The sequence below is a fragment of the Aythya fuligula genome, chromosome 3 (assembly GCF_009819795.1).
Source record: "Aythya fuligula isolate bAytFul2 chromosome 3, bAytFul2.pri, whole genome shotgun sequence".
NCBI lineage: Eukaryota > Metazoa > Chordata > Aves > Anseriformes > Anatidae > Aythya > Aythya fuligula.
In genome coordinates, this window is record NC_045561.1 from 31,132,843 (window position 1) to 31,146,289 (window position 13,447).

The window sequence follows — 13,447 nt, forward strand, 5'->3', positions numbered from 1 at the left end:
GCACAGTCTTCTCTCACTGTTATTACTGCAAAAGACTGTTGCTAGAAATAGATATTGCAAAACTGAGGTCAGAGAAGAATGCTGTGTGCTTGATGAAACGAATCCCACATCAAACACACTTTCTAACTCAACTACATATTCGGGCACTGGAAAAGACTACATAGGGAGGCCGTGGGTTTAAGTACAGGTTATACAGATGTTCTTCGGGAACAATCCCATTATGCTTAACCTTAACCATGTGAGAGCAAAAGAATGAACTACCTGACTTCTTCAAATCCATCCCAGGCCTGTGTTTTCATACTTTCTATCTTTTTTTATGATGCTGGATTTAAGCATTAGTATTTTTAGTGAAACAGTTTTTAGATTCTGCCAGCAGATGAAAGAAATCTTCAAGAAAATGAGTTGGGCAGTGAAGAAGCGAGGTTTGATTCTGAACACATATGTTAGATGGGAGTTTTGTTGCAAGAAAGCTTATAATTTTCTGTTATGCTTCTTTTTTTTTTTTTAGAGGGCAAGCCAAGAAAAGGTGTGACATATCCATCAACTCTTGAATATTCTTCCTCAAAAAGTACAGCTGTTAAACCAGGCAAGTAATTATGATGGACTTTTCCTTATATCTATTCACATCTATCTCTTGTAGCATCTCAGTTGTGTAAAGATTTAATTATAGAGAAACTGAAGTTAATGTACCCCTTATGTTCATCAATATTATTATCTCATTCAAGTCTCTCATGTTTTCTTTATATTAAGCACATAGAATTATTCTAGATATATATATATATATTTTTTTTTGTTATGCCCAGTTTCACAAACCTCTGTTCCCACCTACCTTTCCCCTTGCTTTAAGTCTGAGAGTATGATGTTGTATCTTTCTCCTAGTGCTATTTGTGTTATCTCTTGGGATCTTTGATGTATGCAGTACATATATATATAGTGGATTATAATAATTATTATATAGTAATACATAGTACTACAATATTAATGACACAGATGGCAATGCACAGCAGCTTTAGCTAAGGATCATATGATAAGGAATTACTCTGTATAATCACTTTAGCCTGTAGCCTACTCTGTCATACTCAACTCGGTTTAAATAATTTAGTTGTTTTCAGAGGTCTTTGATATCAAGCCGCACACCAGGTGGTAGTTGATATTCAAGTGTCTCTATCATGGAAATGACATTTGTTTGTGCTCCCGGTCACAACTGTGTAAAGTCTAGGCTCTACGTAGGGAGTCTGAATGAAAAAATAAATGTCTTCTGCTACTACACACTTCCTTATCATGGGTCTTCTGCTCTTTGCTGAGCCCAAGCCTTTCTGAGCTTATGCACTGTAAACAGTGGTATAAGGAAATGCAATGTATCTTCCCCATGTATTCAAATGCTTGTCAATAAGTGCATCCACCCAAGGTTGCACAGTTGTTACTTGGAGTCCTGCTCTTCTCCTGTATATTGCTGTTGATCCATGAAAGCAAAAGTACAGAGCTCTTTCCTCATCTTTAGGTTTTTATTTACACAAAGACATCTGAATGCTGTAGTTGTTCAGACTGAATATGCATCACCTAAAGCCAGGCCTTTAATTTACGGTTCCTGCGCATTTACAGACAAGTAGGTACATATTTGTACATATGTCTTGATGCAGAAACCATTGGCCTAAATATTATGCAGTACTAGAAAGGAGGCAACACTTTAGAATTTTATTTTATTTTTTTCTAGGAAGCATTCACTAAAACTACATCTCTCTGTTCCCAAATCTAACCACACTTGAAGTATCAGTCCAAGTTCCTCACACCAGAGCAGGAACAATCACATTCAGGGTAGAGCTCAGTAGGCTGTAAGCAATGATTTCTTCCACCAGTGAGAAAACTGACATTACATGAAAATCTGTATAGGAATGGGAAGTATCATCAAACCACGTTGCAGTCACAAACAAAATATCAGAAAACTGCTCCTGCAGCAAAGCAAAGATGCAAGTGACTTCCTTCACTTTGTTCCTGAATCAGTTTGAATGAATGAAAGTGTTACAATCCTAGCAACAGAAACTGTGCACTCATGCAGAGAAAACCCAGGATGACCAAAGGAGCAAATAATAACTGATATATCAAACACAATACTTGAAGAGCCCACTGCCTTGCTTTGCCCATCCCTGTCCCACAAGTAGAGATCAGACCACCACGAGTAGTCTTCTCCAAACCCAGTTTATTCCCACTGCCTCCACTCAGCCATCTCAGCTGTATGCTGCCAGAAACAGTTTGTTCTTGAGATAAGATCTCTGTAATATGGTGCTAGAGCCATCTTGCAATACGGTATTTCATATTTCTTTTTCAATTTTCAGAAAGTTATCTTCTTCCAACTTAAATTATAGAGACCACATTGCACAGCTGGGTATTTAAACCCATTGTATCTAGGTGTTAAAGGCAGTCTTTTGAGGATTACACTTATTGCCAGATTAGAGAAAATCCTACTTCACATCTGATCTGCGCTGTCAGAGACGCGCTTTTGGTCCTCATCCTAGGGGCACTGGAGACTCATAGTACCTGATGTTTCTTTAAATGCCCCTCAAAAGATGGGCAGAGGAGGAAAAACCTTCCCAAAGTTGTAACTAATCACAGCAGGTAAAAAAAAAAAAAAAAAGAAAAAAGCTACATTTAAAAAAAAAATAGTACAAATTATTAAGTAGCCATTAACCCTGGAGCAATTTCTTAAATAGGTCAACGCTGTCAAAATAGCTAGAGAAGAGAAAAAAAAAATAAGAAAGAAAGATCAAAATCTTCCAGTACTCAGTCAGACACAAATGCATAGGCGGATTTGTTTGCTGGGTAGCAATAAATGAACTGTAATAAATGTTCCAAGTACTTTGATGACTTTGAGTCTTAGAAGAACAGAAAGACAAAAAATAATTTAAAAAAAAACAAATCCTTCTAAGCCAGTCCATGGCACTCAGGATGTGGTCCCATCTGGGAATGTCAGGCAAGAAAGAGATGCATCTGAATGTGAATTAGTGACTGAAACATCACATGGTAGGGCATATTCACCAGGCACCCTACACACACCAAGAGCCTGACTCTCATTAATCTTATGAGGATTGGTTTATTGGTAGAAAAAGAAAAAAAAAAAAAAAAAAAGTGTTTGCTCACTTCATAAATTCTGTTGACATTGGCAGGAGCTTTTGGGAAATCAGACACCTAAATCAGGCACCAACAACATCAGCTGACTACTCTCTAGAGGCACCCATCCATCACTTTTTCTCTCCTGGTGAGGAAGCTCTGATTAGACCAACTAGCCTTTCTAACACTAGGTGATGGGATGCCTGCTTTTGAGGACAAATAATCTCTGAATAGAAAATTTAAATTTGTTTTCTTTCAGAGCTGGATTTCCTAATGTCTTCATTTTTTCTGCAGAGCCTAAGAAGCCTGAGCAAGACTTAAAAGCTCTGAAGAGTGCAGGCACCTCTAATACATCAGAAAAAGCACTGGAACAAGGTAGGGGCTGGGAATCTCAGTGCCCTTTTCTACAGAAAGCCCACTGCTTTATCCCATCCAGCCTAGAATGCCCACAACTGTTCATGAGAAGCAGTCTGACACTGGTAACACACAGCTTTACCAGCCTCCACTCCACAGCCTCTTTCCCTCTGAAGTGACCCCATTACATGAGTGCCTGCAACCGCTGCCTGAAAGGCATGGGACTACTCAGAGCAGAGAGGACAGCCTCACCATTTAATTTCTGCCTGTGCTTTGGATGAGTTCAAGTGTCACAAACTTCAAAAGCCTGCATTGCACCTCTCAGTAGTTTCCTCTGCAGAACCTATGCCCTGCAAACCCTGTGCAGATCCTGTGAGGGAGGTGGGCACCCTGCCTTTGGGAGCACTGGGAACAGCTAGCCCTTGGGAGCTCCTCTCGTGTCCCAGGCTCTAGCAGAAACCCAGCCAACAAGTGCCAAGGCAATATCTTTGCTCTGTTCTTACTATGCTGCTTCCCTGGCCCAGGGTTTTCTGCTATACTTTTAGATTGCAGCCTCCTTGCTCCATGCAGCCTAGGTTATGGAGAGCTGACATGCCCGCTCCTGGCTTCTGCAGCACCACATCACATGGGAAGAATCACTGTGCCCTCTGTCTTCTTGCTTTTAGTGTGGCAGTGTGGAGCAGGGCACTGCTCAGCCCAGAGAGCCATTCACGCTGATTTTTCAGCTGAGTTGTTTTGTTTTTCTTCTGAGCTCTCTTTCAGCATTATCCCATTAAAACTGTCTGAGGTCTGAGTTTTTCACTGGCTAGCATTAGGTGGTAATTAATCCACCAGACAGCTTCATGATGGTGCTTTCCAAAAGGAGAACATCCAGCAATAAAATGCAAGCTTGTGCTGTGCAGCAATGAATAGACTGAATAAAGGCACACCATTCCCTTTCAGTGCACACAGCCTGTCAGGCCATCCCCAGGGATACAGGCAGGGAGGAGAGGAGCAAGACTGGGGTGAACATGGAATATATTCTAGAGTGGATTTTGGTAGATAGATTGAAGAGAACAGGAAAGGCTCCTTTCTAAGATAACAACTTGAAAGAACTGTAATCATGCTAAAAACTTTGTATAATGCTATTTAGTATGCACATTTTTGCAACTAGAATTGTCTGTTCTCACGACAGATGATACACTTTAAAAGTAGTAACAACTGTGAGCTGAGTCAAAGTGAGATAAAATCGGCACCTCCCAGGCGGTGCTCTCCTCCATGCTCCCCTCAGCCAAAGCCCTTGTGTGTGCTGCTCCTGCCCTGACCCTCTCCTGAATCACCCTCCCCTAAAAGCTGTCTTTCTGCCAAGAGCATTTCAGTGATGCAGTAGGCAATGCATATTTTATTCTGGTCTATGACTCAGAATTGCCATCTTTTATTACCAGATGTCAGTTGATTTCCATTTATATGGACTTTCTAACAGCTTAATTACACTGAGAAAAGATGATGGCAAAACAGGAACTGCAACTGGCTGTTTGAACCACTGCATAGGTCTGAGACATCTGTCAGGCAGCAAGGTTTCCCTGTTTAAAGCAGAGAAAGTATAGAGGAAACATAAGGCTATGACAGCCTGCTGTCAGCACCTCTAGACAGCATCACACAGGCATGCATGGCATGAGGTCCACAGATGAGAATGTTTGTAGACACCCTGAGGAAAACACCAGTGACTTGGTTGCCTTAAAGAGGGAGTGTTACTAATGATGTTTCTATGTGTGTCACATAGAACTTCATAGGGTGATTGTGTTGATTTTCCTGCAGGGGACACAGGCCGCAAGGTGGATCAGACATCACCGGTACCGACACCAACTATACAACTGGCCACCACAACTCCAACCCCAACCAGCACGACCACAGATCCTTTCACCACAACACCAAAGCCAACCACAACGCCTGCAACAACCAGAACCATGACAGCTGCAGCTGCAGTCAAGTCTCGACCTGGACTGCAGCATAGGGTCAGAGATACAGGTCAGTAGCATGGTTGTTTGCATTGCTTTCCTCTGACCAACACTTCTGCTAGAATTAAAGGAACAAGGCAGGCAGTTGAACATACCATTATTTAGTAGATCATGAAGTCAGCAGTTCAATGCAGACACACAGAGTGGATAAGGAAATTAATTCCAGCAGATGGGCTGGAGTCAGAGCTGTACAGCCTTTGAGACACATACAAAATCAGTGTGCCTCACATAAACATGTGTAGATTCTCCAAGATAAGAGTTCATCTGCAGCAAACACAGCAATTATGGTTAGTCCTTATCTTTGCATATAATATACTGGCATCTAAACTGATCCATGTGGGAGGAAGCTCTCCATCCTCAAATGCTGTGATAATTTTCAGTTGCAGTAGTCAACAAATATTTCCTTGATTCATATGTCTGGACTAAGCATTCAACAAATAGCTCAATATACATTTTAGATTTGATTCTGTGATAACTTCCAATAAATGAAAGCTATAATATATTTTCTGTAACAACTCTTTGATTTCAAAGATAAAAACACTATGATGGAATTATCCTCAAGATTTTTGCACACCTGGTTTTCCCTAGTCTTTAATTCTCCCCTATATTTATTATTAGAAAAAAAAATGCAGTTTATTATGGCTCAATAGCTGAAAATCAAAATGTCTTATTTTCAGGTTCTAGCAGCGTCCACCCAGCATATTCATCTGTGGCAGCTGCAGCATCAAGTAAGTACCATGAAGAAGTATGTGCCACAAGGCATTCGATAAAATGTGTTTTAAGGTGGCAATGATCCAATAACCTTTCAAACCCCAGCAAAGTCAGTGGTTGAATACAAGCTGGATTTAAACTCAAAAATAGATGCTTGGCCTGATTGTCAGAGATGCTGATCACCCATACCTCTGGGGAAGCCTTTCCAGCAAATTGCTGCATATTTCAGCCTTGAAAAATGCTGGATTTTGCAACACTTGAGATAAAGTGTGTGCTGTTTGAATTGTATTTGCCTATTGCTTCCTTCTGTCTTACTCTCTTAAAGGAAAATCTCATTTAGTTGTAAGATATAAAATACAGATGGCTGCATTGCTGTCTGAACTTAGGGCTGAGAGCTCTGAAATGCTGACTTCAGTTAGACCAATGCTCTTTTGGAAACCTTAGGCTGTGGTCCTGAGCCTGGCATAAATGTGATGTTATTCCTGGCACACCACTTGTGTTTTTGACAACAGAGTGGTGGCTGTTCAGAGCTCTGTATCTTCATCCAGAAGTCTGCTTCCATTCCAGCCACAGGCTGCAATGCAAACATGTAGAGGAGATTGCCCATACAATGTGTAATTGCTCAGCTGTGCAGTCAAGGAAAGGAGAACATTTTCAGTTATTTGCAAGTTTCTGAGTATGAGGATATGATTGCTTTTGAATGAAAGGGAGCTAGGAGGTTTTATACCCTGTTGCTATTTCTGAGTGCCTAGAGCTTGGTTCTGCTCTCACACACCTAACTCTGGTCATCCCTGCAGCTGAGTAATTCAGAGCCAAAGCACGTGGCAGGCATCTTCTGGCCAATTCAGGTCTTGAGGGAAAGCACCATTAAATCAAACTCAGCTGCGAGCCCAGAAGTCTCCTACTTTACTACTTCTGCCTAGAAAGCCTGCCTGCACCATGAGCATCCCCCTTCATCAATTCCCTCCTGCTTGGAGGGCTTAGAACAAGGGACCCTGCACACCCAGACCAACAGACCATGCTCCTGCCCTGCTCCACGTGGTTAATCTTACTGCATCAAATGTGCAAGTATGTGAATAGCAAGATTAACAGAAGTGCTAACACAATTCAAAGCAGATTAGTCTCAGTGAGAAACTGCATCATTCGGTACCTAATGTGCCTGTAAACCTGGTCCTGCTTGTTGCTCTTTTTTATTTCATGTACCCTCAGGCTGAGCAAAAAAGAGGACATTATTGTCTTTTACTGACAATTAGAAAAACCCATCTGAGATTACCCAGTCAGTAAGAGATGTGTGTTGAAGGTGAAGTTTTGGCAACACTGAAATCGTGGAGACCTACTTCTGACTTCATGGACTTCATTTCTAGAACCATGTCCAGCATGTCGCTGCTCAGCATCTGGCTTCCTGAATTATCCTGATCTCTTCTTGATTCTGAAGGAGAACAGCTTGTTGAAAACAAACAAATAAAACCAAAACAAACAAAAAGTGCAAATCTACTTTTGAAGCTATAACCACACAAGCAGTTAATCAGTTTTCTCTGTCTGAAGAGTCTTTTGAACTCACTCCTGTTATTCAAACTGAAGTTTCTGATGTTGCCCTTGGGCATAACCAGAGTTTGGCTTGACCAAACAGAGTCAAATGTTCTGTACATCTTGGCTCATAGGGATTTGCAGACCTACTTCTCACAGGGCATTCACAGTTCACCTGCAAAAGACGCTTCAGAAGTAAATAACGTTAAAACAGAGCACAGTCAGAAGGAGAACAGCTGTGTCTGCTGTAAGCTAAGGTGTTTTCATTTCCAGCCACTGGTACTGGCAAAAGTTCACAGGGGCAAAAGCAAAGCAGGACTTGCAGCTTAGGGCATTGGAGCAGGGGTAGAACTCCATCCTAGCTCTTTCTCTTCTTTCCCCTTTATCTTCTGTTTCTGTCAAAGATGTGGAATCACCAAAATTTATGAGACTGCTCCATCAGAGGACTCCTGCGTTAAAGACTTCAACGTGGCAAAACTGCTAAATGAAAAAAACACTGATGTATCTAGCTTGGCATTTGACAGCTTATTCCTCCTTACCTGCCCTACTAAAGAGTGCACAGCTCACCAGTGCAGTATGCAGCACAGGAATATCCTGAGGAGGAAGCAGCAACAGGAATGGGCTCTGAAAGTGGATACAAAACCTATTTTGCTCTGGGCACAACTCAAATTTCAGCTGTGCTCTGGTACAACAGCTTCTGCCTCTTTCCAACAGCAGTTAACCCAGCATGCTCGCAGGAACCATGAACACACTTGCCTTCTCCCGTCCCAGCTCTTCAAGCAATTTTCTGCACAGCTGCTTGGACCCTAGATAAGGATTGATTATAAATCCAGTGCTTCTGTGACCACTGTGATCACAGTCATGTCCCCATCTTCTGTGTCAGACCAAAGCACTGAGCTGGCACCTCCACACCAGGCAGAAAGTGCCTGCCGTGCGCTCCAGCTCAGTTCAACCATTGCATCTCTTTTCAGCCAGTGACCCCAAGCTGCCTACCACTGTACACTGCTGTGCTTTCATCCCCAGCTGTGACTCATCATAGTAGTAAGAGTAGAAAGAAAAGAAAAAGAGGAAAGACATCATCATTGAAAGCAGAACAGAAAGCACTGAAAACTCTCAGCCAACAGTGCAAAAACATCAAGGCTCATACATATAGGAATAAGGGAAGCACAGGATAAGGGGGATAAGAGCTCCATCTGGACACTAGGTGGAACAGCTAGAGCTTGGGTTTGGATGCTGCCTTCCCCCCAGGTTAACTCTGACTGCTCAGCCCACCAGCGGTGCTGACCAAGTTGTGGGGTGCAGTTGTGTTATTTGCACAGAGTAGTTGCTCACCTTTTCACATGAGTTTCCATCATCTGTAAGGAACATCCCAAAATGCAATTCTCTCTGCTGCCCTGCCATCCTTTCCTGCCTCCATGCCTCCCACTTACTACAGACTTGCTTCCAACCATGGCTGGGATCATCCTCTGTGGCAGATCAGAGCTCTTCCCCAGCATGGTTGCATTTTGCTGATCCCAGCCCTGACCGCCACTGTTTCCAGAGCTGGTTTTGGATTTGCCTTGCATGTTCATTCCTTGCCCTGTTAGCCACACATTACATACAACCATTCTTGCTGTTTACCACCACAGCATTGATCTTAAATGGAACATCTCTAATTGGGTGTTTAGAAGGTTTCTCTACTCCACTGCCTTTATTTTTTTGGCCCACTTCTTGCAATCACTTGGTTACTGCCTGTCCCCAGTTCAACTTCTTGCTCAGCCTTTGGCTTGCACAGAGCTCTGCTTTAACAGACACACAATTTCATGCCACAGACTCTCTGGCTTTCCAAATCAAAGGAAGAACAAGCCTTGTAGGCCCTGGAAACATGATTACCACTTTTCCCCTCTACTACTACAATACTCCTTCCAGCAAAAAACAGCATACTGCAGGGATGCCTTGGGGTGGCACAACAAGAGCAAACAGCCCCGCGGGCCCAGCAACACCCAAAAGGAGCAAAGAGGGCAAGCCAGCCTGCTCAAGGGTGTGGAGGGACTAAGCAAAAACTATGGCACACAACGCTTCTGAGCTAATCTCTTTCTTAGCCTCTTGTACTCTGTTTCTACTGACCTTGTAAATTGTGTTACATAGACATTCAGGCTCAGCTGTGACAAACCCAAACCGAGGCAAGCTTTCAGGCACAAAGCTAATTTTCTTCCAGCTCTTTGGCATGTACCCATCTTGGGTATGGAAAGCATGCCCACCTCTGTGCAACGCTGCTGCATAAGCAGACCTTCCTCTCCAGAACCTGAAAAGGCAGCCTCTGCCAGCTGCAGATCACCTGGAGCCAGAGCTAGAAGCCTAGAGAGTTCAAAAGTCTGGCAGATGAGCCTGCAATTTACTAAAACAGGATCTCTTTGGCTTCCGGAGTTTGCAAGCTCTCTCAGCACAGCTTGTAAAATCCCATCAAAAGACTTCCATTGGCCTGTGAAGATTTGAGATTGGGTCATGCATAAACTATTTGCTGTCACTAATTTTGTAATATCAAGTCCCCAGGGAGCACCTGTTCCTGTTTCCTGAGACAACCATTCCAAATGGTCTCATTTATGATATTTTATTGAGAAAAATATCTTGCAGACCCCCAGCCAGTGTTCACAGAAGTCAGGTACACATTCCCACTAATTTCAGCAGGTTTTGGAATGTTAAGGTGTAAGTTTGTTAACAAACTTCATAAAAATAAGTAATGAGAAGAAAAGCATGATTGAAGACATGATCTTCTGCAAGCATTTTGAGCCTTCAGTATTTTTGTACAATTGGAATTTAATGTGTTAACCCAATCACCTTAAAAAAGCATTTTGTATAGACAGTGATGAAGACACTTTAGACACATGAATTCTCCCACATTATTTTTATCATTGTTTCATTATTTACAGTCTGCCTGCTTGCACTCACCGTCTCTTGTCTCACATGGTAAGCTCGCTGCAGGAAGAGTAGTATCTGGTCTGGATGTTGTTTTGTTGTTAACCTTCCTCACATAGCCAGCACAACTGGATAGTACTGAAATAGAAATAAAACCAAATAACAAGTGTGAGCAATTGAGTTAAGGAAACTTAGAAAGGAAAGTAAATCACAACATTAACTACAAACACCTTAAGTGTAAACCAAAGGCATTTATAAGTAATATTCATAACTGAATGTTAACTAACGTATGTGACAGACAGAGCAAGGCAATTCTTTTTTAAACTTGTTTAAAACGTATAGTGTTAACATCTCAGAAAGAATATTAATGAAAACTCTCTATATATGAACCATTAACTCTGATAGCCATAAAATGAGACTCACTGAAAGTCCCAAGTAGAAGTAGCCCTGCACTAAACATGGTACAAATGACACTTCTCCATTTTGATGTCTACAGGACAGGTTCAGGCTGCACAGGGAAGAGGACTGAATACAGGTATGTATTCTACTAATAATAACTACTACATTTTTTTATTGCTAGAACGCTTTGTCTTTTGGTTCCATGTACTAACCAATACAATATTTTCAAAGCATTCAGGGGCCCTTCCACATCTACAAATAACAGGAACATTTTACGACCCAGTACAGGTAAGCAATTGCTTCTCTGATTTCTCCTTGTAGCTAGTTCCACCACTTGCATCTACTGAGCAGCTATCACAGTGATTATTGCATGACAATAGTGTAACTTTCTTAAAAAAAAAATGAAAATAAAGCAATGGGAATAATTAAACCTAGGTTTGTTCCCACAACAATACCCTAAACCCATTTATATGAGTCTTTTAAAAAATTTGCTGTTGCAAAATGACAGGGGAACTTTGTGCCTGGGGAAGCTTGGGGTCCATCAGTCTGACCCTACAAGTTCTTCCAGTTTCCAGCCCCTGAGCATGGCCAGCATCTCAGGATCCAGTGCCCATTGCTCCAGTGCACAGGAGAACTACAGCACCTACTAATATTCAGAGTCCTTTCTTCTGCTTTTGCCACCCTTCTTAAGCTTTTAAATTCTTCAGCTTTTTTTTCTTTTTTCTTTTAATCCTTAGTTTCCATTTTCCTTTTCCATTTTGTTTGAAAACACATACAGAAAGATAATTCGGGGCCCCCATATTCCTGGTGGTCCTGCTTCTCTCTCCTGGCCAGCTGACATCTAACCTCACACTCTTTCTCGAACCACACAGGTATTCAGCGCCAAGAGCCTGTTGCTGCTTTCCGGAGGCCTGCTGGGTCTCCAGCCCACCTAGGTGAGCCAGACTGCTAGGAGCAGGTTTTCTGCTCACTTTCATGGTTTTAGTAACCCCAAATTAGCCCACAAGCTAATTAGAAGAGGCAGCTCTGCAGATGGTTTCTGTGCGTGCTGGAGAAGCACCAGGGCGAGCCTCCTGCACTGAATACCAACTAGCAGCATCCAGGACAAGAAGGCAAAGGACAGCTATGTCACTGGCAAGCTGTTGTTTCAGGCCGTGGGAATCAACATCTACCACAGTGTTTGCAGTTTTCCTTATTTGTTAGTCAAAATGAGGAACAAAATCCCAGCCCCTTGCAGCCTATCGGGTCTATGATCAAGCTAAATTTTGTTCTGTTCCTGCTATTCCTGGGAGCCTCCAGGCTGATTGCAACACAGAGATTGCCTTTAACACTGAGGGGAGAGACATCATCTATGCTTTCCTTCTTCCCTGGCTGTGCAATTCACCAGCTGCTTCATCAGCAAGCAGCCCTTTCAGTGGGTGCTCTGGACGCCTGCCGAAAACTTCACGTGGCTCCAGAGCACTCGGTTCACATGCAAACACCAGCTCTGCTTTGATGGATAGCAGAGCTTCTCAGGGGTGGCTTTTATCCAGGAGCAGCCAGAGCAGGGAGTAGGACGAGAGCACAGGCAGCTAAATGCCCTGGGGAGGGAGAGGCTGCGAGGCCTGGGGGTGCACCTGGGGCCTTGACAGCTCTGGTGAGCTCTGGGAGGTGCGGGAGAAGTGCAACAGGGCAGAGCCAAGGGTTCTGACAGTAAGGCTCAAGGACATCCTCATGCAGTAGGACTTCCTGAGAGATAGAGGCTAGTATAAGCTTGCCCAGCAGTCTCTTCATCAAAACAGCTGTCTGTAGTTGACCTAGTTACAGCCTATTTAAAATGGATGCACTCCTGCTCCTCTTGAGATTATTGTTAATCTCACTTTTACACTGTTCCTCTTTGTTTCAGTCTCAGCCTCTTCCCTCTGGTTTCCATCCATAACTGTCTCATATTCTTTTTTTTTTTTTTTTTTTTTTTTTTTTTTGCTATACCAATGGCACAACCATTTCCGTTTACTAATCTCACATTTGTTGCCAATCTTCTTTGCCCTTGTCAAAATCCAGTGCCCACCTTCAGAGGGGAAACAGCTATGTGCCTGTACAGAACAGCAGAACAAATATGTTGCCTGCAAAAGTGCCAGTCACAGCAATGCACTAACTACACGACACCATCTACAGGGGAGAGAGCACCTGGGATGGTAGACCTGCCCCGCTGATGGGACACAAACAGGAAGAGCCCTATGATCTGGACCAAAGGATGTGCTGGCTAGTCCTTCGTCCAGCCAAATCTTTGCCAGAGAAGCATGGGAATGCAACGTTGAGGCATGTTTAAATAAAAATCAGAGTTTGACCCCAACCAAACATATCTGCTTAAGGCATCTTAAGATCCCCCCCCAAGATGATTTGAAGCACAAATTTCCCATCAGGAGTTATTCTGTTTCCTCAATCACAGAACAAGAAGGAAAAACCCATAAACATACACT

At 42.7% G+C, this 13,447-nt stretch overlaps 1 protein-coding gene across 1 annotated transcript in view; it reads left to right on the top strand.

Moving 5' to 3' along the window:
• Positions 1-13,447, top strand: part of VIT (vitrin) — a 51,938-nt gene that overhangs the window by 24,027 nt on the left and 14,464 nt on the right. Inside the window, exons 6-12 of the mRNA XM_032185698.1 lie at positions 509-586; positions 3,400-3,480; positions 5,257-5,466; positions 6,134-6,184; positions 11,086-11,124; positions 11,220-11,276; positions 11,861-11,923. Coding sequence (XP_032041589.1) covers positions 509-586; positions 3,400-3,480; positions 5,257-5,466; positions 6,134-6,184; positions 11,086-11,124; positions 11,220-11,276; positions 11,861-11,923 — 579 coding nt within the window. The remainder of the gene's footprint in view (positions 1-508; positions 587-3,399; positions 3,481-5,256; positions 5,467-6,133; positions 6,185-11,085; positions 11,125-11,219; positions 11,277-11,860; positions 11,924-13,447) is intronic.